This window comes from Gastrolobium bilobum, unplaced genomic scaffold (genome assembly GCF_033153095.1).
Source record: "Gastrolobium bilobum isolate Gb01-03AN ecotype WA unplaced genomic scaffold, APGP_CSIRO_Gbil_v1 utg13952, whole genome shotgun sequence".
NCBI lineage: Eukaryota > Viridiplantae > Streptophyta > Magnoliopsida > Fabales > Fabaceae > Gastrolobium > Gastrolobium bilobum.
Genome location: NW_026898355.1, coordinates 259,224 through 284,883, shown reverse-complemented (window position 1 = coordinate 284,883; position 25,660 = coordinate 259,224). Strand labels below are relative to the sequence as shown.

General features: G+C 31.1%; 3 protein-coding genes and 1 non-coding gene across 4 annotated transcripts; 3 read left to right on the top strand and 1 right to left on the bottom strand.

Annotated features, from left to right (window-relative positions):
• Window positions 1-2,068: 2,068 nt before the first annotated feature.
• On the top strand, window positions 2,069-2,264 carry LOC133315208 (U2 spliceosomal RNA). Its single transcript, XR_009752045.1, has one exon. It is a non-coding gene; the product is annotated as a U2 spliceosomal RNA (small nuclear RNA).
• A 5,720-nt stretch (window positions 2,265-7,984) lies between these two features.
• On the top strand, window positions 7,985-12,044 carry LOC133315205 (lysM domain receptor-like kinase 3). The gene is made up of 10 exons (XM_061516782.1): window positions 7,985-8,633; window positions 9,161-9,394; window positions 9,478-9,650; window positions 9,758-9,847; window positions 9,934-10,039; window positions 10,433-10,584; window positions 10,804-10,901; window positions 11,058-11,196; window positions 11,336-11,434; window positions 11,734-12,044. The coding sequence occupies exons 1-10, from the start codon at window positions 7,985-7,987 to the stop codon at window positions 11,896-11,898; spliced, it is 1,905 nt and encodes a 634-aa protein (XP_061372766.1). The 3' UTR covers window positions 11,899-12,044.
• A 2,779-nt stretch (window positions 12,045-14,823) lies between these two features.
• LOC133315185 (AP-1 complex subunit mu-2-like) lies at window positions 14,824-18,944 on the top strand. Its single transcript, XM_061516760.1, has 11 exons — window positions 14,824-15,060; window positions 15,252-15,398; window positions 15,510-15,572; window positions 15,668-15,844; window positions 15,936-16,039; window positions 16,707-16,814; window positions 16,941-17,037; window positions 17,163-17,260; window positions 17,432-17,573; window positions 17,680-17,802; window positions 18,430-18,944. Exons 1-11 carry the CDS (start codon window positions 14,932-14,934, stop codon window positions 18,526-18,528), a joined length of 1,287 nt encoding a protein of 428 aa, XP_061372744.1. The 5' UTR covers window positions 14,824-14,931; the 3' UTR covers window positions 18,529-18,944.
• A 1,782-nt stretch (window positions 18,945-20,726) lies between these two features.
• On the bottom strand, window positions 20,727-23,757 carry LOC133315202 (L-tryptophan--pyruvate aminotransferase 1-like). Its single transcript, XM_061516779.1, has 5 exons — window positions 23,639-23,757; window positions 23,205-23,508; window positions 21,807-22,090; window positions 21,026-21,327; window positions 20,727-20,929 (listed from the first exon to the last, which is right to left on the bottom strand). Exons 1-5 carry the CDS (start codon window positions 23,755-23,757, stop codon window positions 20,727-20,729), a joined length of 1,212 nt encoding a protein of 403 aa, XP_061372763.1.
• Between the last annotated feature and the right edge of the window lie 1,903 nt (window positions 23,758-25,660).

The window sequence follows — 25,660 nt, the reverse complement described above, 5'->3', positions numbered from 1 at the left end:
CAGCTTTCTGAACCTCTGCTTTATTGTCCTCATGTTCTTGTTATAGCTAAAACGAATTAAGGACTTCACATGCAACAACCGAAAAAGACCGGTTGGTTTTATTTAGTTTAAAATCCTTTATTTTCCTCATTTTCTTTCTAACGATGCCAAATCGGCTGAAATATTGAGAAAACTCCATTGTTCATTGGTTTTAACTTTTAACCATTTTTTTTTAAATTAATCAAATTCAAACTAAATAAAGACACAATGCTTACATATATATAATGTAAACTCATTCTTTTTAAATAAAAATTATTTTGACATTTTTACGATAGATCGAGATGTCCAATGAGAGATTGATATGTTAATATAAGATCTATTTGTCCTCTCAGGTACCTATAGAGGAGTACCTAAAAATAAGCGGATCACTGTGCACAATAATACAAATGACATAGTCAAGGCATGAGGTGTGTGCACACAGTAACAAGCTAAGAGAGAGAGTTTAGAGTGTGTGTACATTATTGGCTTAACTTCTTATTTATAAATGAGTTACCTGACAAGGGTGGACTTTTGAACCTCTTAAGAGTATTGATGGTCCAATTGTTGATCAATTGCCAATGTCGTAATATAATTAGTATAATTAAAGAATATTTTTTAATTATCTCTTAGTTATTAGTACTATTTGGGCCTTCAGGTTCATAACATATATAATATTAATTCTGTCCAAATTACTCTTTGAAAAAAGGTATCTAAGTATAAATCAATTGATTACAGCATCACTTTTAAGTAGAATGATGTTTGTAAAATATAATTTATTGGAATTAATTTTGTAAATTATTATTTAAACGCGCATTAAATTGCCAGTACTATTTTTGAATCCGTTGTTTCTAAATATGAAAGAAAACTAAAAAGAAGAGTTGAGGTTGAGGATAACTGCTAAATAGAGTTTGTGGCTAGCTTTCTTTTTCTCTTTGTTTTCGGTATGTCAAAAGTGGAAGACAGGGTTGGTTCTTTGGCTCTTCTGGCAAAGATTCTTTACTAAACACATGCTTCCCGAGGTTTAAGTACTCTCAGATATTCTTTATATTATTAGATATTTTTCAAATGAGTAAATGTTTTGGGAGAGAGTTGAAATAAAATAAAATAAAAAGACGAGAATATAGAGACATGAAAAATAAAAACATTGAAAAATAATCAAGAGGGAGTGAATACTTGTAACATACTTGAATGCTTAAATCAGTATATTTTTAAATAAGTTAAATAATATGGAGAAGATGAATATATTTAGGTTTTTTCCATACAAGGCCACACACTATATAAAGAGGCTTAATGGGAACACCTTTGAAAAATATGTCACTTAAAATGTTGAATCAATTTAAAATTTCTTTTTAAATTTTTTACACAATTTATATATAACTATTAAATTATGTGTATAAATCTAAATTATAAAATTAATAAATAAATTGAGTCATATAGTTATCAAATTTTAGTTGGGTTTTTCTATTATATTTCACAAGATTATCATTTTGTTTGCATTGATTTACTTTACATTTAAATTTTTTGTAAATATTTCTTTGGAGTATTTGAATTATACATTTTAAATTAAAATTTTAATTTAAATACATATTTAACATTTATTTATTGAATAAAAAACTAATAATTATAATTTTTAAAATAACTAGCGCAAGTATATAAAAAAAGATAAGAGTATAAAAAATAAAAATCCAACCATCAACTATAGATAATCCATCACTAGGATCAGTTAAATACGCTAACCAGTTTCCCGGAAACGCTAAGTACACAACACATGGCATTAACATACAATTGCTGGTACAAAATCAAAGTTGAACGATTATTTTAGACAATCAACAGAAACTTAATAGAAACATATCCATGTAAAGTATCTTTAGGAATATTGTTGTTATGTGTTTGATTTCAGTCATTCGTCTCAGGTCTAAATAATATTGTATATAGACTTGATTGCTATTTGAAGCTCTTCTGACAAGTTGCAAAGTCCCACATCGTACGAAACTATGACAAGCGGCGGGAGCTTGGATTATAAAAGTGGAATCCATCTATCATACAACTCATACCTTTCTCGGCCTTTTGGCTAAGATCAAGTGTAGTATCTGTTCTTATCAGTTTAATATCTGATACGTGGGCCATTGGTTCACATGATATTAAATTAATTTTTATAGGGATAGGGTCCACTACAGTAGCTTGCTACTGGGGCTCTTACGCGTCGCCCAAGCCTTGCACTACTGCTAGGGCCTGGCGCATCTTTCAAATCAGTTTTAAGTATTTAAAATAAGAGTGAAGTGTGTATTATTTTAAAAGATATTAGTTATGATTTTTTAAGTGAAAGAAAAAAATAAATAAAAAGAGAGCGAATTGACAAAAAATTCTAAAGGGGTACGAGGGGAAAAGATAAATTATATGTTATTATTTAAAATAATAAATATTTTTCTTTTAAAACAATATGAGACTAGCTGTTTGAACTTTTATAAAAGTTATCAGAACTCTTTTTTGTTATTAAAAGCTAAGTTTTCTGGGTTTGAGGGGAAAAGATAAAAAGTTATTTATTTAACCATTTTTATTGTTTACTTAAATCATCACGGACTATAAATCTCCACTAACATATTACCGCGAGCTTCGCCTAAAGACCACCATACCAAACTTATGAAGTCAAGCACCATTTCCCATTCATATCCCAAGTCAAGCACCAAGAACGAAAATAGAAACGACGACTTGTAAATGTTATTTCCCAACTAGAAAACATTTGATAAATATGCCTTTACTAGGCTAATTTTATACTTCCAATCACATTTTTAAAAAATGAAAATATAACTAAATAATTTTGGAATTTTTTAAAATATAAAGAGAGTGAAAAGCTAGACCTTTTTGTCTTGAAATGTTATATTCCAATTTGTTTATTAATTTATTTTTAATTTTCATTTTAGCCAGCCCAAAAATAATTAGTGATGGGTTATTTTTTTTTAATTTTTTTAATTCTCACATTTTAGTTTTTTTTATTAATTTATAAATACAATTAAAATTTGAAAGCCGTTAGAATTGAACAAAAGACCATATATACATATATATTAATTTTATAAAAAAGGATAATACGATAAAATTATATTATTACTTATCTATTTTTCTCACTTACAATTTATAACACTCTAATAACGGGAGAGAATACTATTCCTTTTTTTCCCTTCCCTTCCCTTTCATTTCCTTCATTTTCTTTCCAAACTCCCAAAGAAGAAAAGGAATTCAAGGAAGAGAGGGGATGAAGAAAAGAAAAACAAAGATATTTTCTTTTCTTGTTTGAGAGTTAAAACCCCTCAAATTGAAGGAACTTCAAATTTTAAGAAGAGTTTTGTGAAAATTCCTAAATCATTTTCTTCACTTTTTTTAAACGCACAAATAAGGAAAAGGATTAATAAGACACTTCCCTTCCTTTCCTTTTCCTCTGATAGAGTACTAACTAACTTGATATAACTAACTTCAGTTACAGCTCAGCTGTATTCAGTTGTTCTTCTTCTGCACTCTAACAACCTTCTAACAAATTCTCAATAGTCTTCTCATCTATATATAGACTTGTATCACATAATGTAGAACTCAAGATCATTCAATACAATTCATACAGTTTTCAATCTCTTTTTGTTTTTATTTTCTTGAATGCGTCTGATACCTTACATGGTATCAGAGCTCAACTTGATCCATGGAAACATCCAACGCTTCTGCTACTGCTACTGCAACCATTGTTCAACCTTCACCTACACCATAAACTTTCTCTAATCTAGTATCTTTCAATCTGGATGATGGAAATTTTCTTCCGTGGAAACAACAAGCTATGGCTACAATAAAAGGCTACAAGTTGCAAAAATTCATCAAAGAAAGTGATCAAAGCTCATTAACTGTAATTGAAAAAGAATTTTTGGAGCAACAAGATCAGCTCCTGATGTCATGGCTTGTATCTTCAATGTCTGAAACGATACATACAAGAATGGTTGGTTGTCAATCTTCATATGAGATTTGGCAAAAGTTTGAGGAATTCTTTGCTTCACAAACTCGTGCAAAGATCAAACAACTCAATACTCAACTCAAGAATACCAAAAAGGAAGGATCTGTATCCAAATATCTTCTTCAAATCAAGAAGATAATGGATTTATTAGCAGTAGCAGCAGGATTTGCAGCTTCAACAGAAGATCATATTGATGCAATTCTTGATGGATTGGGTGAGGATTATGATCCTTTTGTAATCTCAATCATTTCAAGATCTGATCCCTATACTGTTGGTGAAATAGAGACTTTACTTCTTGCCTAAGAAGAGCCAATTGAAAAACACAGAAAGAATGAACTGAGTCATCTCCAAGCTAACTTCACGCAGATGATTCTTAGAAGACCAAATAATTTTGGATCTGGAAGAGGAGATCCTTACAGATGAAGAGGTCCTTACAGAGGAGGCAGAAATTTTAACTTCAGAAATGGAGGACGTTTTCAACAATCTAGCTTTCATTAATCTAGTTTCCATCAGCCTAATCACAACAATAACAAACCTCAGTGCAAAGTCTATGGTAAGTATGGCCACACTGGCTGGGAGTGTTACCATCAATTCACTTAGAATATTCCTAATCCATTTGAAGAAAACTCAGCAAATGCCAGTTCATCATCAATAATCCAAGCAAATGTAACTTTGGCAAACTCAAGTGCAACTTCACAAACTCATGACACCTTAAATTTCTTTTCAGCCTTTGATCCCACCTGGTATCCAGTAACTTTGCTAGCCAAAAAACCTTAAAATGGTCAAGAAACTGTGAAAATAGGTAATGGCTCTAGCATGCACATACAACATATAGTTCACTCTATTCTTTAATCTCCTTCTGACTCTTTATCTTTCAGATTGTCAAATTCGATTCTTTGGATAAATTCCACGAATTAAATATGTCATACTTATAATTCATTGATAGATTATTTAAGGCAATAACTAAACTCACCTTGGCCCCTTCACAATTAAATTAATATACTTCATTTCAAAGGTAAAAAAATTTAAGTTCAACCGAGTTGTACGCATATTTATACGTCATTGCAATTGCAGCCTAGCAGAAGTGTAAGATTCATAGGTTAAGCTCACGAGTAAAATAAATGCATGAAATGCCCTTTAACATGATATATTGATAAATAGACTTTTTAACTTTTAATTTCAACGATTAACTTCTTTGAAACTTAAGAAAATGCCCATATTTAAATTTGTTGATTCATAGTCAATATCAGTATCAACTAACTAAAATATTAATGGTAGAACAACTGTTTACAATATCTAAAACCAAAACATACAATTTGGCGTCCCTCATATGCATAACTTAGCTATTCAAACGAGGTAAAAGTTAAGAAGAAGAAATTTAATCGACAAATTCAATATGGGATGAAAAAAAAAATGGTTTTAGGCTCAGTATCCATATTTTTCTTTTGGTATCCTCTTGTTTTATTGACTAATTTTGTTACATTATATTTAGTTTTTTTTAGTATTTATTGTGAAATTAACAATTAATAAATATTATTGCAACTAGAGGTGTTAAATGAATCAGGGGCCTTTGGCCCGGTTCGTAAAAACTTAGATTTACATGTCTAAAATTAGTTGTTAAAATCAGAATTGGACTTGTATAAAAGCTCATTTGATAAAAAAAGCATCAGGCTCCCATTCCAAAGTTCGGTATTAGAGCCTATCAGGCTGATCTATTACACTAACTTTTATTTATTTTTTTATATTTTTTATACTATTCATAATAGCCCACTCTCTATCTTCTCAACCCATTTAACCCCATTTGTTAGTTAAAAAAACTTTGTGAATGATTTTATTCTATATTATGCTGTTTAGATATACATTGAATTTATGAATCTTTGTGCAATTATTATTACTGTTGATCGCATATTTTGTTTGGATAAATTCTTGTTGTTTTTTTTTTTTTTAACAGGCTAAACCAAACTTTTATTTTTTATAAATAAATCAGACCATAAGCCGATAATTATATTTATAACAGGTAACATGTTATGCTAGACTGATACATTTAAATACAAGCTTAATATTTTAAGACCAAAGCCCAACTCGGCTCGACCAATTAACACCCCTAATTGCAACTCATCCCAAATAGTTCTTATAATTTATGTAATTTAAGATAGTAGAATATTGAAGCTTCGTAATCTAAGGGATTAGTATAATAGTAGTCAAACATGTAATGTGTGAATCAGCATATAATCACAAGCTCTACCAATTCACTCGATCACTACTCATATTTACAAACTTTTTTATTTACAAACTCTTACAAACTACATTATCTTCTTCCGGGAGAACACTAGTTACACTATCTTCTTCCAGGAAAAGATAGTGTAATTTATAAAAATTTACACAAAAAATTTGTAAACGGATCCTTCCCCAATATATAAATATAAAATAAATATTCGGTACACATATTTACGCTAAATTCTTTAAATTAATAAACAATGATGTTGTGTTAATTTTTTTAAGTGATTTATCCTGCAAGATTTGTGTACAATGAGTTTATGAAAAAAAATAAAAATTCTCCAATAACATGAGAGTCGTATAATTTTTGGGGAAAATATTATTGCAGTTACTGCAGATAAGTTATCTGCATTTATTTTCAAAACGATGTCGTTTTGCTATTGAAATCTTAAAAAATTATAAATATAAAGACTATTATAACCTGAAATAAATTAAAATTACAAAAAAACTATGATATCTGCCCCAAAACAACATCGTATTGAGTTTACTGCAGATAACTTATACGTAGTAATGCAGAAAAAGATAATTTTTAACTACAATTTTTGGATGAATAAAATAGAATTATTATTAACTTAGTTAACAATAGTTATCATTACGTTAACTTATCTAATAATGAATCGTAACTTTTTATTGATTCTGGCTAATTTCTGTTAATTTTTTTAACTGGATAACATTATTCAAAATTTTCTCTGATAAAACCATAAATACTTTTTTTTAATGAAAATCCCTTCTTAAATATTGCACATTAATTAGCATCAACCTATAGGACGATGCTGTTAGATATAAAAATATTATTAACTTTCAGTCAATAACTTAGACTTGAAATTTGAAGAGTTAGTTTCAGACATAGTAATGATAGTATTATAGTTTTAATGACAATTGGTCAATAATTAAATTCTTGTCTCATTTATTTTTTAAAACAAAATTTAAATAAGTCGTGCATTATTCACATTTTAAATCTAAATGATTGAGATGTGAGATAATATTCATAAAAATAAAATAAAAAACCCTCGTTTTGCCTCTCGTGTTAGCGAAGTGGCACTAAACAAGTTAAATCATAATGATAAATGGTAAAACAATTTCTAGAGTATAACCAGTGATGGCACCACAATCTATAACATTTTTATTTAGGGGGAATTAGTATATGACTCTTACCTCCAAGTGGGTATCATTTGGCCAATATTGCCGTCTGAGATCCCACAAAAGATGCCCATCCTTGTTAGCTATACAGCTAGGTTTCATAGACAGCATAGAATTGTATTATAAATCATCATCATCATTATTTGTAAACTCGTGCCAAATTTATACCTATTTCGGCACCTATATATATATATAGATTTTATAAGAGTTATGTTATAAAAAAGATGATTGTGTTATGTTATATAGATTCGTTTTGCGTGCCGTAGTTTTTATTTTTCAAAATATGCGAGTCCCACAAAATATTGTGTGTGTAAAAAAAATTTTATGATCATGTTAAATGATAGATATAAACTCCTATATATATATATATATATATATATATATATATAAGGTTCCCATGTAATGTTAACGTAGGTGAATTGAGACATTCCTGTTTCTTGAAAGAAGCAACAAGTAGATGATGACAAAGGGCAACGTAAGCACATTGAAACCAGCTCATTCATTGCAATTCCTATATTTCTCTCTTTCCTTCACCAGGGAAGAAATTTCATGATCACAACTATGGCTTCTCTTACTCAATTTTTCTCTCTTCTCATCCCTCTGCTGGCAACTTCATTTCTAAGTGTGTTTTCCTTTAAAGCTTCAATCCAAACAACTCACTTGGAACCTTTTAAATGCTCTGCAAAGATCAGAACATGCAATGCCTCACTCTACCACATAAACTACGATCTCAAGATAGAAGAAATAGCCAAGTTTTACACTGTTAATACCTCCCAAATCAAACCTATAATGCATGGCAACAAACAAGATTACCTCATAACAGTACCTTGTTCTTGCAACAACACCAATGGCCTTGGCGGATATTTCTATGATACAACCTACAAAGTGAAGCCTAATGACACTTTTGATGATATTAATACCATGATTTACAGTGGTCAAGCCTGGCCTATTGATAGAGTATTGATCCCAAACGAGAAGTTAACAATACATATTCCTTGTGGGTGTTCAGAAAGTGACTCTCAAATTGTTGTTACATATACAGTCCAGCCTAATGACACAACAGCAGCAATTGCTAATGAGCTAAATGCTACGGTTGTTGGCATGGTGAGTTTGAACGATGTTCTGGTTCAGAACCCCACATTCATAGATATTGGTTGGGTGCTATATGTTCCCGAGGAATTGAATGGGTTACCACTTTCCAACACAAAAGGTTAGTTCTCTATCTAAACCTCTACAGGATTTGATTATGCATGATATTTACATGTTTAATTTCATCCATGAATTATGAGTTAATATTTTGTTTCAGAAATTATCATTTAGCTATGTGCTTTTGTCTGGTGTATGTAATGATTCATAAATTAAAAACTGCATTTAGCTGGCTTTGATTCAGCATGTTTTGGACTCTGCCAACAGCATTAATATAGAACTTCTAAAACTGTTAGGAGATTTTATATCATTACATTAGGGAAACACCTTTTGTAGATTGATTCTGTTATCTTAATGCTACTATTTCTCTAAAACTTTCATAATTTTCCTTCCACCCTTCCTCTGTTTTTAACCTTCATAATGATTACCAAATATGAGTGACAAGTCATTCAATCATCTATTTCAAGTTCATCAGATAATATGTTTCTCATAATGAACTTGTACCTTTCACCAATTGCTGTTCACTGACCAGGTGAAGCTATGCTAGCATGCACTCTAATTTCTCTTGCTTTGGTTTTTCCTTGTTTGCAGAAAAAAAACACAAGTGGGCAACAATCATTGGCATCTTAGCGGGTGTGACATTACTGTCAATTATTACCTTGATCATTCTCATTCTCAGTCTGAGTCTTAGGAGAAAGAAAGCCTATGAAACCAGCAAAGATGATCAAATCGCTGTCTCTAAAAGATCAATTGCCAATAGAACTATTTCCTTAAAGAATCGGGACTTTCACAAAGAATATATGGAAGGTAACTTGAGAAATTTTTGTAACCAAAAGCAACTTATATTTTAAAAAGGCCAAATTTTCAGTAATAGGCTAATAGCTCTACAACGAGACTGAGAGAAAAAGATTGTTACTTATTCATGGTAAATATTGGCGCAGATGCAACATCATTTGACTCAGAAAGACCAGTAATTTATTCTCTTGAGGAGATTGAAGATGCTACGAATGACTTTGATGAAACTCGAAGGATTGGAGTTGGTGGATATGGGACTGTGTATTTTGGAATGTTAGGGCAGAAGGTAAGGAAATCCCTCATAGATTCTTTAATGGTCCTCTACAATGCAATCATATCTATTTTCATGTGATAACTAAAAATTGGAGAATAATTACTATTTTAACTTTTCAGGAGGTTGCTGTGAAGAAGATGAGGTCTAACAAGTCCAAAGAATTTTATGCAGAACTCAAGGCCTTATGTAAGATCCATCATATTAACATTGTAAGTAGTATCTCTGATGAAGTGATCTTTGACATAGTCCTAAAGATCTGTGTTTGATAATATTATAAATGTAATCACTGTTTCAGGTGGAGTTGTTGGGATATGCCAGTGGAGATGACCACCTTTATTTGGTGTACGAGTATGTTCCCAATGGATCTCTCAGTGAACATCTTCATGATCCATTACTGAAAGGTATATTGGCTCCAAGATCTACTATGAGAATGTTCTAAATTGCCATAGACCAAGAACAATTGAATAAGGTGAAAGATTGATTAGTAAGACCACAAAGGCCACAATGCTAGACTACAAAGAAAGCAGATCATAAGAATGATTTTAGTATCTTTTTCAACTATAATTGCAGCCTCATGTATTGATGACTTTTACTCATAATTATAGAAAAGATAGAAAACTAGATAAAGATTAGGAAGCATATCACATCAAATTAATGTTTATAAGACTATTGTGTAAAAGATCTATCCAGAATGCTACTAGTTCCGGTGTACTACATTTCCGTTGGTACATGAAAAAGTCAAATATTTATTATTAGATATATATCAAGGATTCTAAATCATGGTACTGGAACAGGTCACCAGTCTCTTTCTTGGTGTGCTAGGGTTCAGATTGCACTGGATGCAGCAAAAGGTCTTGAATACATACATGATTACACAAAAGCACGATATGTTCATCGGGATATAAAGACTAGTAATATTCTTCTTGATGAAAAGCTCAGAGCTAAGGTACGTATCACTATTTTTATATAAAGCATTAACCTGAATCAACCCTTCAACTTAGTTGCCATATGATAACATGTATATGTAATTTTACAAAACAACATGCTCTTCATACATTATAATTGTATTTTTGGAAAATTAAGTTAATTAGAAAGTAAATTTAACCAAGGTCTCTGTACTTCTTAGTTCAAAGTTCAAACCATTTACTTGGAATTTGATCCGTAGGTAGCAGATTTTGGACTTGCAAAGCTAGTAGAACGAACCAATGATGAAGAATTCATAGCAACAAGGCTTGTTGGAACACCAGGCTACCTTCCGCCAGAGTAAGTTTTATGCTTTTCAATCATAACTAGACTCATGGTGCATTCAACAAATAAAAAATTTCTTGCTATCTTTAATATGCTTAAACTCAAGTACAGAAAATTAATCCCCAGTTAAATTTGCTTCTGACATAACTACTTTTTCTTTTTTCCTTAAAGATCTGTGAAGGAGCTTCAAGTGACCATAAAAACCGATGTATTTGCATTTGGAGTAGTTTTATCAGAGTTGATAACAGGGAAACGTGCAATATTTCGTGACAACCAAGAAGCCACCAAAACGAGATCACTCATTTCAGTTGTAAGTCAAACTCTTTTTTGAGAGAAAAAGAAAAAGAAAAAAAGATGGGCAGAGAAAGTTCTTTACCGAAAGTGAAGTTGTTATACATCTTTTTTACTTAAAAAGAAAGAAAGCTGATCTTTCTTTTCATCACTTTCAGGTTAAGGATATATTCCAAGATGATGACACAGAGACTGTTTTAGAAGCTGCCGTAGATGGGAATCTTCAACGTAACTATCCTATGGAAGATGTCTTCAAGGTTAGGTTCCATCTAAATCTTCTATTTACATTAACTTTCCTATATATACTCCAGTTTAATTTAATGTCTTTTTATGGAGTCATTAGAAATAAATTCAAAATGTTAGGAAGATTATGACACCAATGTTAGGAGGAAAAGCAAAATCATTAGAAGGGTAAGGATGAGCTTCTTTAGACAAATTTCCTTTATGTGTCTTTAGAGATATTTTTGTGTTTGTGGGCATGCAGATAAATGTTGGTTTTTTTTTTATCATGTATAAATGTGCCAATATACACTTTTCTTTCATATCAATCTTGCAGATGACAGAAATAGCTCATTGGTGCTTGTGCGAAGATCCATTGGACAGGCCTGAAATGAAGGAGATCGTTGTGGCATTGTCACAGATTGTGATGTCCTCGATAGAATGGGAAGCATCACTAGGCGGAGACAGCCAGGTTTTTAGCGGGGTATTTGATGGAAGATGAAGACTCCTTGCTACTTGAGATTTTTTTACAAATCCTTGTCTTTGCTGTGTTGTTATATTATTCTGTTGTTTTTATTCAAATGTCATATCTGCTGCCATTTGGGTTTAGTTGGGGATGTATATATAGAGATTTTGGATAGAAGATTATAGGATTAAAATCGTCATGATGACTTCCTAATGTACCAAAAATATGTTAATGCTAACAATATTGGATTAATGTTTCTTATATTATCTCCTACACATATGTCCATAATTTTCTTCTCTTCACATGACTCCACATGAGTTTCACACATTTTTATACGTGTGTAGGAGATAATTTTATCTCCTACAACATACGAAACATTGCCAACAAAGGTGGGCACCGTTGGCGAAAGATTTGGACATTCGGTGGGTACCTCTCAAGGGCGTGGGTTCAAACCTCGTTGGCTGATGTGAGGAATTTGTTAGTAAATAATATGGAATCCATTCCAAAAATACTTTGTTAGGGGGTTTTCTATGGTCCTAGTGGGATACCGATATTTAACCCACTTAAAATTTTGGATTAAAAAAAAATTAATCCCAACAATATTATGTGAAAATACAGGGAAATATTTAACTAATTTTTGTGCCACTAAAACTGTTTTATTTCTTGCTTAAGGCAAAAACTCAATTTACAAATATGAATAACTACTACAACTCAATTTTTTTTTTCTACGTTATCAATCGTTTCATTGATTATTTGATTAGTCCGGTTCAAATCAAGTAAAATCACATAGGCTGCAAAGCTCTCCTTACCAGGGACACAAGGAAGAGGCGAGCATTAACTATCATCTTTCCCTAAATCTTGATTTTATTTTATTATTATTATTATTATTAGTATATATATAATGATATTTTTTAATAATAATAAACTATTAGTGTTAATAAAGTATTAATTATCCCCTCTCTCAAAAACACTTATAATATATAGTCCCTCTTACTAGTTTTAATAAAATTTGTCCCTTCTATTAGTTTTATTTAAATTTGTAATTTTAATATTATATTTTCTCCTCTCATCATAAATATTTTTGGGTCTCCCATTGCTCCCTAGCAAGTTTTAACACAATTGCGTTTTAGGAACTTAAACTTGAGATCGATAATTAAGCTGGTATATCCCTTACGAGTTAATCCATATGTTTGGTCGTTGCGACCCAATTTTAAATAATAAAACTTAGAAAATGGTTTTAAAATTGAGTAAAACTTTACAACGAAGCCGAATTAAGGGCACGAGTAAGGATACCTAGATTCCAAGGTACTAACTACTAATTGCCAGGATTACAAGAGAAGTTAAGCTTGTTCGTTAATAGGAAATGGTGAGGACTGAGTTAATAAACCACATCTTGGGTATGTAAGAACTTAACTTAAATGAACAGCTTGCTTTGACCTCACCAGTGCACCTTAAAACATATAGGGCATTTTGTGTAATAGATAAATTTATAAGCACATAGTAATCATGAAAACCGAACCTATGTGCTTAAGAAATTGTGGGTTGTGACTTTTGTATAAATGAAAAAGCTATGTGCACCTAGTTGTTGGTTAAACCGAACCTGCATGTGTAGGTCCTTAAAATGTCTCTTTTGTTACTTGCTAGAAATTGATAGGAAAGAAAAAATAAAAATAAATTAAATTAAAGGCAGATGTAGATAATTAACATTGGAAGCATGGAGCTCGATTAAATTCAAGGGTTAGGGAGCATGGTACTTGATTGTAAATCATAGGAAAAATAGATGTAAATTCTGATTTGATACATGTGCTTGTTTAAGTGCGCAAGTTCTTAAATAATTGGACTGTTCGATGATATTTGGAATGCTTGATTTAGAAAGCTAAAGTATCAGGTATGTGTTTGGTGGTGAGATCTACTGTGACTATTAGGTAGCTATCTAAAATTAAAAGTATGAATTAAAGTTGTTTCATTTATTTTTAAAATTCAGAAATATAATATGTTATATATATGGTTTTAGCAAGAAATTAACTTCAATATGGATAATGTGTTTCTGATAAAAGTCCTTTACATTATAGATATTTAAATAATTGTTACTTTAAATTAATTTAAAACACATCTCCATAAGTTTACCAAAAAAATACATCCCCATAATAATTTTTGATAAAGTGCATACATATAATATAATTATTGCATATTGAAACACTCATAATATCCATCTAATTAAAACCAAAGGTAAGTACATGTAACAGAATGATAAAAATATAGACAAAGGAAAAAAATAAAACCATAATATTTTCAACAAACAAACTACTTAATTAATATTAATAAGTTCATTAATTAAGTTGTAAAGAGTATAATGTTCCACGATTGTTATGTTACTAAAATTTAACTAATATATAAGTCTATCCCTACCTCCGTTTCTTTCAACAAAATACTAAATTTAACATTATCATTTGTAATAGTATGTTAAAAATTATAAATTTAATCTCTCCATTTTTTTTTTTCATGATAACAAAAGTTACACATTTAGGCCTACTTTCTAAGGTCGGATTACATTTAAAGGGGAGTACTACCCAAGACAGTGACTTCAGCATAATTCTAACCTCCCGGAACAGTTGCATAAAGCAACTTACATGTATGCCTAAATAATTTGAATAAAATCTAAAACTTATAAATTAAAAAGAATTTTTAACGTAAAAAAATTAAAAATAATAACATAAAGATGTTAAAAAAATCAAAATAAAATTATTAGATATAAAATTTCATGTCTTAGAGAGAGAGAAATAAAGTATAATAAAAAACTATTTCAAAGTGAAAATGTTATTATTACTAGGATACCAAAACAATTTTTTTTTTTTATTTTTACTACACTGAAATATATAATAATTATTTAAAATCTGAAAACGCTTCCGAAAAAATAAAATAAAATAAGAAAATTTCTTTTTCCGTGTGGGAACGGCGTCGTTGGGTGACATTCCTCCTCCTCGTCCCCCTCCTCCTTCATTGTTCACTGTAATGCTGATCTGATCGAGATTTGGGATCCAATCTAGGGATTGGACATAGTATCTATCAATGGCGGGAGCAGCCTCTGCTCTGTTCCTTCTCGACATCAAAGGCCGCGTCCTCATCTGGCGCGATTACCGCGGTGACGTCTCCGCCCTCGACGCCGAACGCTTCTTCACCAAGCTCATCGAGAAACAGGTTCCACTTCACTTCCATTCCTCATTTTCACTCCTTTATTTATTTATTTTTCAAAATCGAAATTCATCTCAGCTCGAGCAACGCGCACTCAGTTGCTGAATCTCGATATTGATTTTGAAGAATTTGAGTTTTGATTTTATTTTTTTTTATTCTCATTCGTGAGCTTTTATTGTTATTGTTGAACGGTGCAGGCTGATGCAGAGTCTCAAGATCCGGTTGTATATGATAACGGTGTGACCTACATGTTTATACAGCACAGCAATGTTTACCTCATGATAGCCGCCAGACAAAACTGCAATGCTGCTAGCCTTCTTTTCTTCCTGCATCGATTAGTTGATGTAATCGTGTTTCTGATCCGAACCTTTTGAAATGAGAATTTCGTGAAAATGTTTTCGCAACAAGTTTATGTTAATAACGATCGATCAGGTTGATCCGTGTCTTTGTGGCAGGTGTTTAAGCATTATTTTGAAGAATTGGAAGAGGAATCTCTTAGGGATAACTTTGTTGTTGTGGTAAAGTGAATGAATTCAATTCATTGAATTGCATGAATGAATGAATTCATTGAATTGTGTCGTTTTGATATTTGGATTTCTTGTGTCTTTGGCAGTATGAACTACTTGATGAGATTATGGACTTTGGCTATCCTCAGTATACTGAGGCAAAGATTCTTAGTGAATTTATCAAGACAGATGCTTATAGAATGGAAGTTACGCAGAGACCTCCCATGGCTGTAACTAACGCTGTCTCTTGGCGCAGCGAAGGGCTAAACTACAAGAAAAATGAGGTGGCTTTTAGAAAAGTGGAGATTCTATACCTTTTGAAATTGTAATTTGATGGTCCATGTCGCCAATTGTACTTTTCTATTGTATGTTCAGGTTTTCCTGGATGTGGTGGAGAGTGTTAACATACTTGTCAATAGCAATGGACAAATAATTAGGTCTGACGTTGTCGGGGCTCTGAAGATGAGAACTTATTTGAGGTTTTCTTTCTACTTCCCTTGAGATCTATGGAATTTCAAGCTATTGGTGTGAGATGGGCTGCTAACTAGCTAGGCTTTCCGCTTTCTTCTATTGATTGCTTCATCTAAAGGCTGAAATACTGTTTTATGAACTACTACATGCTGATCTCAGTTTCCTGGTTTCTGTTTTGGGTGATTTCATTGTTGTGCTTGTGTCTACTCATGTGTGGAGGGTATGTGTGTGGTGTTATTGGTGAGGACTGAAGAGATACACATTAGGGATTAGGGAACCAAGCCTAAACTGATTCTTTATGTTGAATCTTTCTTTAAATCATTTTTTTACTATGTATAGCTAAAAAATTTGAGGAATGCAAATGAAATTAGCAATTTGGATTAGGAGTATGTTATTTTCTGTTTGTACTGAATACTCATGCTTACGGATCTCTACATTGATTTGGTACTCCTGAGGTTTTCTTTAGGAGCTCTTGCTAAGCATACATGTCCGTTGTCCATCCATTAGCTAATTGTAGGCAGGTCCAACTACTGGACACATGTCACTTCCTATATTTACAGTTGAGAAATGTTTGGAAGACTGCATTAATTGTGATGTATATATTAATCTAATCCACTTCCATGCTACAGCATTTATCTGAGAACTCATGTTTCATTTTCGGCTTATCTAATGCAGTGGTATGCCTGAGTGTAAACTTGGCTTAAATGATAGAATATTATTAGAAGCACAAGGTAGAACAACTAAGGGAAAGGCGATAGACTTGGAAGACATCAAATTTCATCAGTATGTATGCTTGACTTTCTTGTCTTTACAAACTGAAAATTTAGAGTGAAAATTTTGATACACTTTTTTCAAGCATGTTTCCTCTTCTTGATGCTAGTTCTCGAATTATTCTGGCATTTTATGAAGGTGTGTGCGTTTGGCTCGATTTGAAAACGATCGAACAATTTCCTTCATACCACCTGATGGATCATTTGATTTGATGACATACAGGCTCAGTACACAGGTTCACTTCTTCTCTCGATATGGAACAAGTTTCTGTTTTGAGAGGTGGCACATCCATACACACACACAGAGAAAGATATAGAGAATAAAAGCTTATTTTGTTGATTCTACCATCTCTGATTTCAGGTTAAGCCGTTAATTTGGGTGGAAGCACAAGTTGAAAAGCATTCAAAGAGTCGGATTGAGATTATGGTAAAAGCTAGGAGTCAATTTAAGGAACGTAGGTACTGAGATTTCTTCTTTTCTAATATTTGTTACTTTTCCCCTCTCTCTCTCTCTTCCTTAACAGAAGGTGGGAAATCGCCTCTGTTAAATTCACGTGATAAGGTTTTTCCTCTAGAATTTAGACTGCCCTAAATGTCTTTACCTCCCCAACTAATAGAATTTATTTACAGCACTGCCACAAATGTTGAGATTGAGTTGCCTGTGCCTGTTGATGCAACTAATCCAAATGTTCGAACTTCAATGGGATCTGCATCATATGCACCTGAAAAAGATGCATTAATCTGGAAAATAAGATCCTTTCCTGGAGGCAAGGTATGAGTTCAGTTGCAAATGGCATTGAACACTTGAATAACACCCATCTTGATACCTCAATTTGATTGTGATTTATTGGATTTGGTTCTCCTTTTGGTTCTTTCAGGAGTATATGTTAAGAGCAGAGTTTCGGCTTCCCAGTATAACAGATGAGGATGCAGCTCCCGAGAGAAAAGCTCCTATACGTGTGAAATTTGAGATACCATATTTTACTGTTTCTGGAATACAGGTATTGCTGCATAAACACGGTTTTCTTATATTCAGAATATCTTTAGGCTATTTTTTCAGCATTCGAAATAATATTTGCTTCCATTAATGTTTCTATCTCTGTCTGATTAAATTTAGGTGAATATTTCCTTTAATCTAGTCTATATTATTCACCCCTTCCCTCTGTCTCTCTCTCCATTTGCTTGTTGGTGTATAATGTTATAACTTGTCTGCTAACATTTCGATTATTTCATTGGATTGAGGGGTGGAGTGAACTAGATGAATCTGTTATAGTTCTAATGTTTTCACAGTTCAATTGATATTCGAAATTCACAATAAATGTTTATAAATAGAATTACTAAATTAGAAAAGAATTGAGTGGAAAAAAGAACTTGACATCAGAAAAGGATCAGAAACTAGTACTCAGAATTTTATACCGTTGTCCCCAATTAACGGTTTTGAGAAGTAGTTTGTTTGAACCATGAGAAATGCATAAGACTAGGCCATCTGAATGAAACATGGGCAGTCACATGATAAATTGGTTCCTGAAATTAAAGTTTACAACATTTTGTGATGGTGTTGTTCAGTTAGATGAAGCTTTGATTGATTTGATTATGGTAATCAACATGTAAATATTTTGGTTTTATAGGTAAGATATTTGAAGATTATCGAGAAAAGTGGGTATCAGGCTCTTCCATGGGTGAGATACATAACAATGGCTGGAGAGTATGAACTAAGGCTTATTTAAGATCTTATATCTTTCTTTGGTGCTTGAAATCCACCAAATAATTGTGTCATCTTCAAAGATCAAAGACTTCAAACTGGTGGATGAGGGAGGGACTCGTGAGAGAAATTAGTTAGAAATTAGCTGCCCAATCATATCTCTCTTCATTGTAGTTATTTTGGCAGCAGATGTATGCTGCTAATTGTCTATAAAGTTCATGTCAACTATAAATCAGGAATTGGCAAGCGTAAGTCAGTACCTCCTGTGTAAGTCCTTTTGGTCAAATTTGCTTTTGTTGGAAAATTTGTTTGGTTCTTTTTTGCCCTCTTGCTTTTCATTCACGATCTGTCCATCTTTTTGCGTTGTTTGAAATTGTAATTTGATTTACATCTGTAAGATTTTTAGCTTTTGTATTACTAAGATTGAATCTTTTTTATTTTTCTCCTCTTTGTTTGTATTCTTAACCTCCCCATATTTTTTTTTTCGGTATTGATATTGTGCCATCCCTGGTTTTGGACGAAAAACTATTTTTAACCGTGCATTCAAAAAGTTGATTGCAAGTCACTGGCGGAAAAGCAAAATTGTGTGTTCTTGTTATAAGGTTGGGTACATAACGTCGGTAAATTTCAGAGAATATAGACCACTTTCATCTGGATATTAAGGTAAAAAAAGAAAACATTAGTTCTACATACTGTTTGTGGAAAACAGTAATTCAATACCCTTAAAAGATAAGTTATTCTACTTATTAATTTTTTATGTCTACTTTGTCTATCACTTTTTAATATTGTTAAATTAAAATCTTAATTAATGTTTATCATTTTTCTCTCCTCTTGAGATTTTGATATAACAGTTTTGGAGAATGTTAAATAAAATAGACATAAAAAAGAAAAGGTTAGTAGGCATTAAAAAAAAAAGTTGGAATAACGTATATCTATTCTTATGCCTTTAACGTTTTCCAGAAAAATTTTCTCGAGAAATTGGAGGCTTGGAGGGCCTAAAAAACAAGCTGGACTTATCGATGTTATTCTCGAGTAACTGCCTTGGGGAAGTGAAATTTTGGAAAAAAAAAACTCTTGTAAGAGACAGTAATTGAAATTTGAATGTAAACAATTTATTCAGCTCTTAAATTAAAGGCTTCTGTCGGGACTCGGTCGTAATGGCCTGTTTGGAAATAGTGGAAATTCTTTCTCTATGATTCCGACTATTGGGTAAAAAAGAAGAGACTTTTTTTTTTCTTATATAAATTAAAATATAATAAAATAATGGTTATAAAATTTAAACCATAAATTATAATTTAAACTACGAAGCTTTTCGTTAGAACTTGTAAAGTAAAATTATAAGATAATAAAATTTATAAATAAATAAAAAACATTCATAGAAATTATATTAATATACATTTTTCTCTATTTAAGATGAATATACATAAAAAAAAGTATGTACTTAATGATTTTGAGAAAAATTAATAAACTTTTATTTTTTTAATTTTTAAAATTAGAAAAATAACTAGAGAAAGTTAAAAGAAAAATTTCTAAATATGAAAAGCGAAAAAGATATTATGTGCCAATTTATAGTAAAAGAGCTTTTATAATATATATATATATATAGATTATGGGCTACGAGAAACACGAAACAGGAGCCCAAGGTTCATGTACTTAGATATGTGGAATGAGATTTTTCATGCGTTGGATTTAACATTACTATATTATGTGAATGTACGTAAAAGTGGAAATTGTCACACTTTAATGTTGAAATTGTTATTTTAATTGCAGATCATTAATAAATAACTAAGATCTGTCATATTAAAATAAGATATGAAAGAGTTCATTCCTATACTATATTATTTAAGGCATGAGAAAACCCATTATATGCTATTTTTCATCGAACAATATCATGTTTCCGAGATTAGAGTGAGAGAATATAGTGTTGCTTTTAAATGTCAGATAATTACCATCATTAGGTATCCAAATATTCGTGCCGCACAGATAATTACCATCATTAGGTATCCAAATATTCGTGCCGCAAATATTATATTTAAGATAAAAATTTTGAAAAAAAAAAAAAAAAACTATTCCATTATAAACTCACTTGTGAACAAAATTAAATTTATTCATTTTTATTGTTGTTTCTAACTTTCTAGCTTTATAAACTCACTCATCCTTTATCACAAATCTTGAATTTTGTGATTAGAGGCGGTGCTCGAACTAGCACTCCATAACATTATTTCAATACATCAAATCACGTTCTCTTTTAGCATTTGACAGCCTCATTAAGAATTCATTGAACTCAGCGTCACTGCTCAACATGCTAAGCCTAGCATACTCTGGACCACCACCAAATCTCTTCCCTCCCCTTCCAATGATCTTCAATTTTCCCAGATAACTTTCACAATCTCCTATGCCCTCCTGGCACTTCAACCAAGCAAAACCTGTAGGAATCAGAAAAGCAGACGTACATATTAAATCCACATTATTAAAGGCAAAAAAAAGAGCAGCTTTAATCAGTGGGAGGAAAAACAAAATACCAGGGTATGTTTCAGATGACTCATTAGTGAAAGTACAATAGGCCCTAGGAAACTTGGCCACGGTGAAGACATTATTTTGTTCAATAACTACCCTTAATTTTTCCCACCTTTCCCTCAAGAGGCGTCTGACATATTTAAAGAAGAGCTCAGATTCCATGGACCCAAAATTCTGGTAACTATTGCAAATCACTCCAATGATCTTAGCAACTCGAGTTTGGGATTCTTTTGACACGCCAATGGAGCTCATCTGCACGAATGTGGTCATCTTCTTAGCAACTTCAATGTCCTTCACGATAGCCCACCTTCACATAAAAAATCAAAACTAAGCTTATATGAACAATAACATATGGGATTAATTTTTCTCACATTGTACGAGATAATTTTATCTCTAACACATACATACATACAAGCACAGAGCCAAGGAAAAAGACCCAACTAGTAAAATTCAGCTAGTACTAATGTTGTATTATTTTTAAAAACCTAATAAATATCAAGGTTATATCATAATTTTTAAGGAAAATATGTAGCATTTTTTGAAAATCAGTTGATGCCAAGTGGCTCCGCCATTGCATATAAGTGTGTGGAGTCCATAATTTCTTTTTCTCTCTCTTTTCCTCATATAGACCCACATGAACCCTATATACTTTTATACATGTAGGAGATAAAACTATATATCTTAGATCATGAGAAACATTAATCACATAATATATATGTGATAAAGTTTTCTATAAACTAAACTAATTAATTCCATGAGAATGGAAGAGGGGTCTCATTGACTCACCCAATACGGGAACCAGCATGACCAGTGCATTTGGAGAATGTGAAGAGCATAATATCATGGTCAGCCTGGTGAGTAATTGGAGTGTACTGTGGCCAGTAATAGGCAAAGTCATAAACCAGTTTTCCCTTAGCTTCAGATTTCACCACAGGTCCCCTGAGTGTCCCATCAGGGTTGTTTGGGGATGTCACCACCTCTATGTAAGGTTCATTTTTATCATACATAGCAGCATCACCATCCCATTGATACAGCCCTGAACGCACAACACAAACCTCATCTTGGTATTCCTGCAAATAGCACATCCATTATTGTTAATTAATTCTTCATTCAGACACTAATCAATCATCATTGGCGCCGCTTAATCTGTAAATGCCACGGGTTTAGATCAAGTCACCGACCTTAAAATGTACCATAATAACACTAATAATTTTAATATTAATAATAATGATGTTCTGAGGTTGACCAAACAGGGGATTATGAAATTAGTGGAGACCAGACAGACACACCCATGTTACCCATGTTTGCATATAGAATCAACAAGTTCATGTGTCTACGTGAATGTGTTTGTTGCATGTTTCCAAATATGCCTAGTGTTTCCAAAAGACATGTCTGTTACTTTTTGGCCTCCTAAAAAAGTCCAAAAAGAACCATTTTAAAAGGTTAATTTAACGGGAAACCGCTATTCCGAATCTAAAGTTCTAACCATCATAACAAAAAAAGGGCCGTTACATCTTCTTGGCTCGTAAACAGAGCAAACAAGGCATCGCCATGAAACACGCTTTTTTGACAACAAACTAGTCGATTGTGGACTTTCACAATCCTAGTTTTGACTGAGTAAATGCAATCTTCATAAATTTCGTATTCGTCAACAGAGATAAAGAAACGGAAATGGATCCATTTAAAAAAAAAAACATGATATGATGTGGTGGGACAATAATATCTGTATAAAAATAATTATTTATTTTAATATGTTTTTTCTCTCTCTTTTATCACCATTGATTTACTTTGTATATTTTATGATTGCCCATATTATATCTTTTTCAATATGAGAATATCCCCTCTCTAAAGAAAGAAACTGATAGAATAGATCATTAAAAAAAATTCAAGGAAACGTTTAGATAAAGTAAAATAAAGATTTTTTATATGAATATTTTTAGTTTGAAAAAATTTAAACATTCAACCCGAAAACGTATGTACATCCTTTCCTTAATCATAATCTAATTCAAACATTAATTACTATATAAATGTATAAGGCAAGTATGTAATTGCATTAAAGTAAGCTAAAATAAATGAAGTGTTTCAAGTTATATTAAATAAAGAAATAAAAAAATCATAGTATATTAAATAAATAAATAAAAAAGGATAAAGGATGAGGAAGCAGAGGAAAAGATAATAGGTTACCGAGTAATAAGGAGCAGCAGCCACCACGTTGATAGGGTGAGGATCCTGTGGGGAAGAGAGAGCATACAAAGCAGCTTGAAAGAGCTGGGTGGTGCCATTCCCGACCACTATGTGCTTATCTTTTGTGACAGCATTGCCAACCACATTGTGAAGCCTTTCAATGCCATCTCTAAGTTCTGGTAACATGAACCAACACACATTGCTTGGATCACTCAAGTAACTCATCAAGTCCCATCCTTTAATCACCACCGTACATTCATCACTCATCTTCTTCCAGTATGACTCGTATATCAATGGATCACCCCTGTTGTTGCACAATCACAAATCACTTAAGACCATTGACTACTTCACCATTAAATTTAAATAATAATAGAAAATGAACATGATTTGACAAAAGGATTAAAAAAATAAAAAAAAATAATTATTATTATTACTTATCAAGATTGATGATAGAGTTGGGCGAGAGGGGCATTGTTGAACCATTGTTGAAACAAGGGAAGCCATTTTTGTTGACGGAAGGAGCAGAAGGAGAAGAAGCCTTGGCGACCACCATACTTGAATGCTCTAGTTTCGTTGACAATTGGATCTTTGCTCTCACTCTTGGTTCTCTCCTCTGAGTTATGTATGTATTTATACACATTTTCTTCTAATATCAATTAATGTTATTATTAATGTCACTGACACTTTAGTTTAGTGTTACATCGATTATGTTGATCAACGGTTATAAAAAGTATCTTTTTTCTTTTTATATTTAATACTTTATATTTATTTTCATATTAAGTATGGAGAATCATAATCATATAAAGATAGAATTTTTTTTTTTTTGGGTAAAATTATAAAGGTAGAATTTAACTTTTTAAAAATCTTCTTTCTTCTCATTATATTTAATACTTTATATTTATTTTCATATTAAATATGAAGAGTCATAACCATATAAAGGTTGAAATAAAAATAACCGTTGGATCAACATAATCAATTTAACTATGAAACAAAGTAGTAGTGACATTAGTAATAACACTAACTTATAGTAATAATATCTTATTTCTTCTTTTTATTAATCTTTCCATTAATGAAAGGGTTTAACGTTTATTATTAGGAGATAATTTTATCTTCTAGATATATATAAAAGTTGTGGGTCCTATGTGGGATCATATGAAAATAAAAGGGAGAAAAAATGAGTTTTACATATTTTTATATATGTATAAGAGTTTAAATTATATTATAAGAAACAATAATTGAAAAATTAAAAGCTCTCGTATTTGACTATTGTTAAGAAAAAATAAAATGAAATAAAATTCAACGTAACTGTCTTCTAAATTTCCAAACTCATTGAATTATTGGATAAAAATTAATAATTGTGTCCAAGTGATATGTACTGTATTTAAGGATAAAGATTAATTATTTATGAGAAAGGATATATTTATCATCAAAAAAATTTATCATCTTTACAACTAACATAATCACCGTTGATTTTCGTCAATCTAACAGTTATAATTTATTAAAAATTATTAGATCGCATTTATTAATTATTTATTAATTTCCAAGAAATTATAACCGTTAGATTAACGAAAATGTGATAAACTTTTTTGGTGGTAAGTATATCTTGCGCCATTATTTATTAGGGAATTTATTCAAAGCATATTTATTTATTTATTTTTTGGATACAAAAGCACAATTTTCTATTCAGTCTTTAAATATTTTCTTTGTTTATCAGTTATTCAATTCACGTCTGGAACATACTATTCGAATATATTTAATTTCTTAAGCTGTTATTTCTGGAAAATAACACCTTTCATTTATTATTTTTATTTTCTGAATTAAATATTTTATGGTAATTATGTATATTTCTTTATAGATTTAACTTTTAAATTTATATTTCTAATTATATTTTTAAATTTTATCATAATTAATTGTGTATATCTTTTATAATTTAATTTTTTTCTTTGTTTATCAATTATTCAATTCACTTCTGGAACATACTATTTGAATATATTTAATTTCTTAACCTGTTATTTCTGGAAAATGACAACTTTCATTTATTATTTTTATTTTCTGAATTTAATATTTTATAGTAATTATGTATATTTCTTTATAGATTTACTTTTTAAATTTATATTTCTAATTATATTTTTAAATTTTATCTTAATTAATTGTGTATATCTTTTACAATTTAATTTTTTTCTTTTCTATCATTTTTTAAAATTAATACGAATTTAAAAGTATTAGTATAATTCACAAGATATTTTCTATTTATACTAAAATTAAAATGTAATTTTATTTTTCAAGCAAATAAAGATATATAGGGCTTGATTATTCAAGGGAACTAGTTAATATTATTTTAAGTAAGAATTATGAAATAATTAATGTAAATATAGCTACACAATTGTGGCAACCCTATTTCATATAGTAAAACGATTTTTAATTAAAATAAATTTAAAAACTACATGAATCAAGAA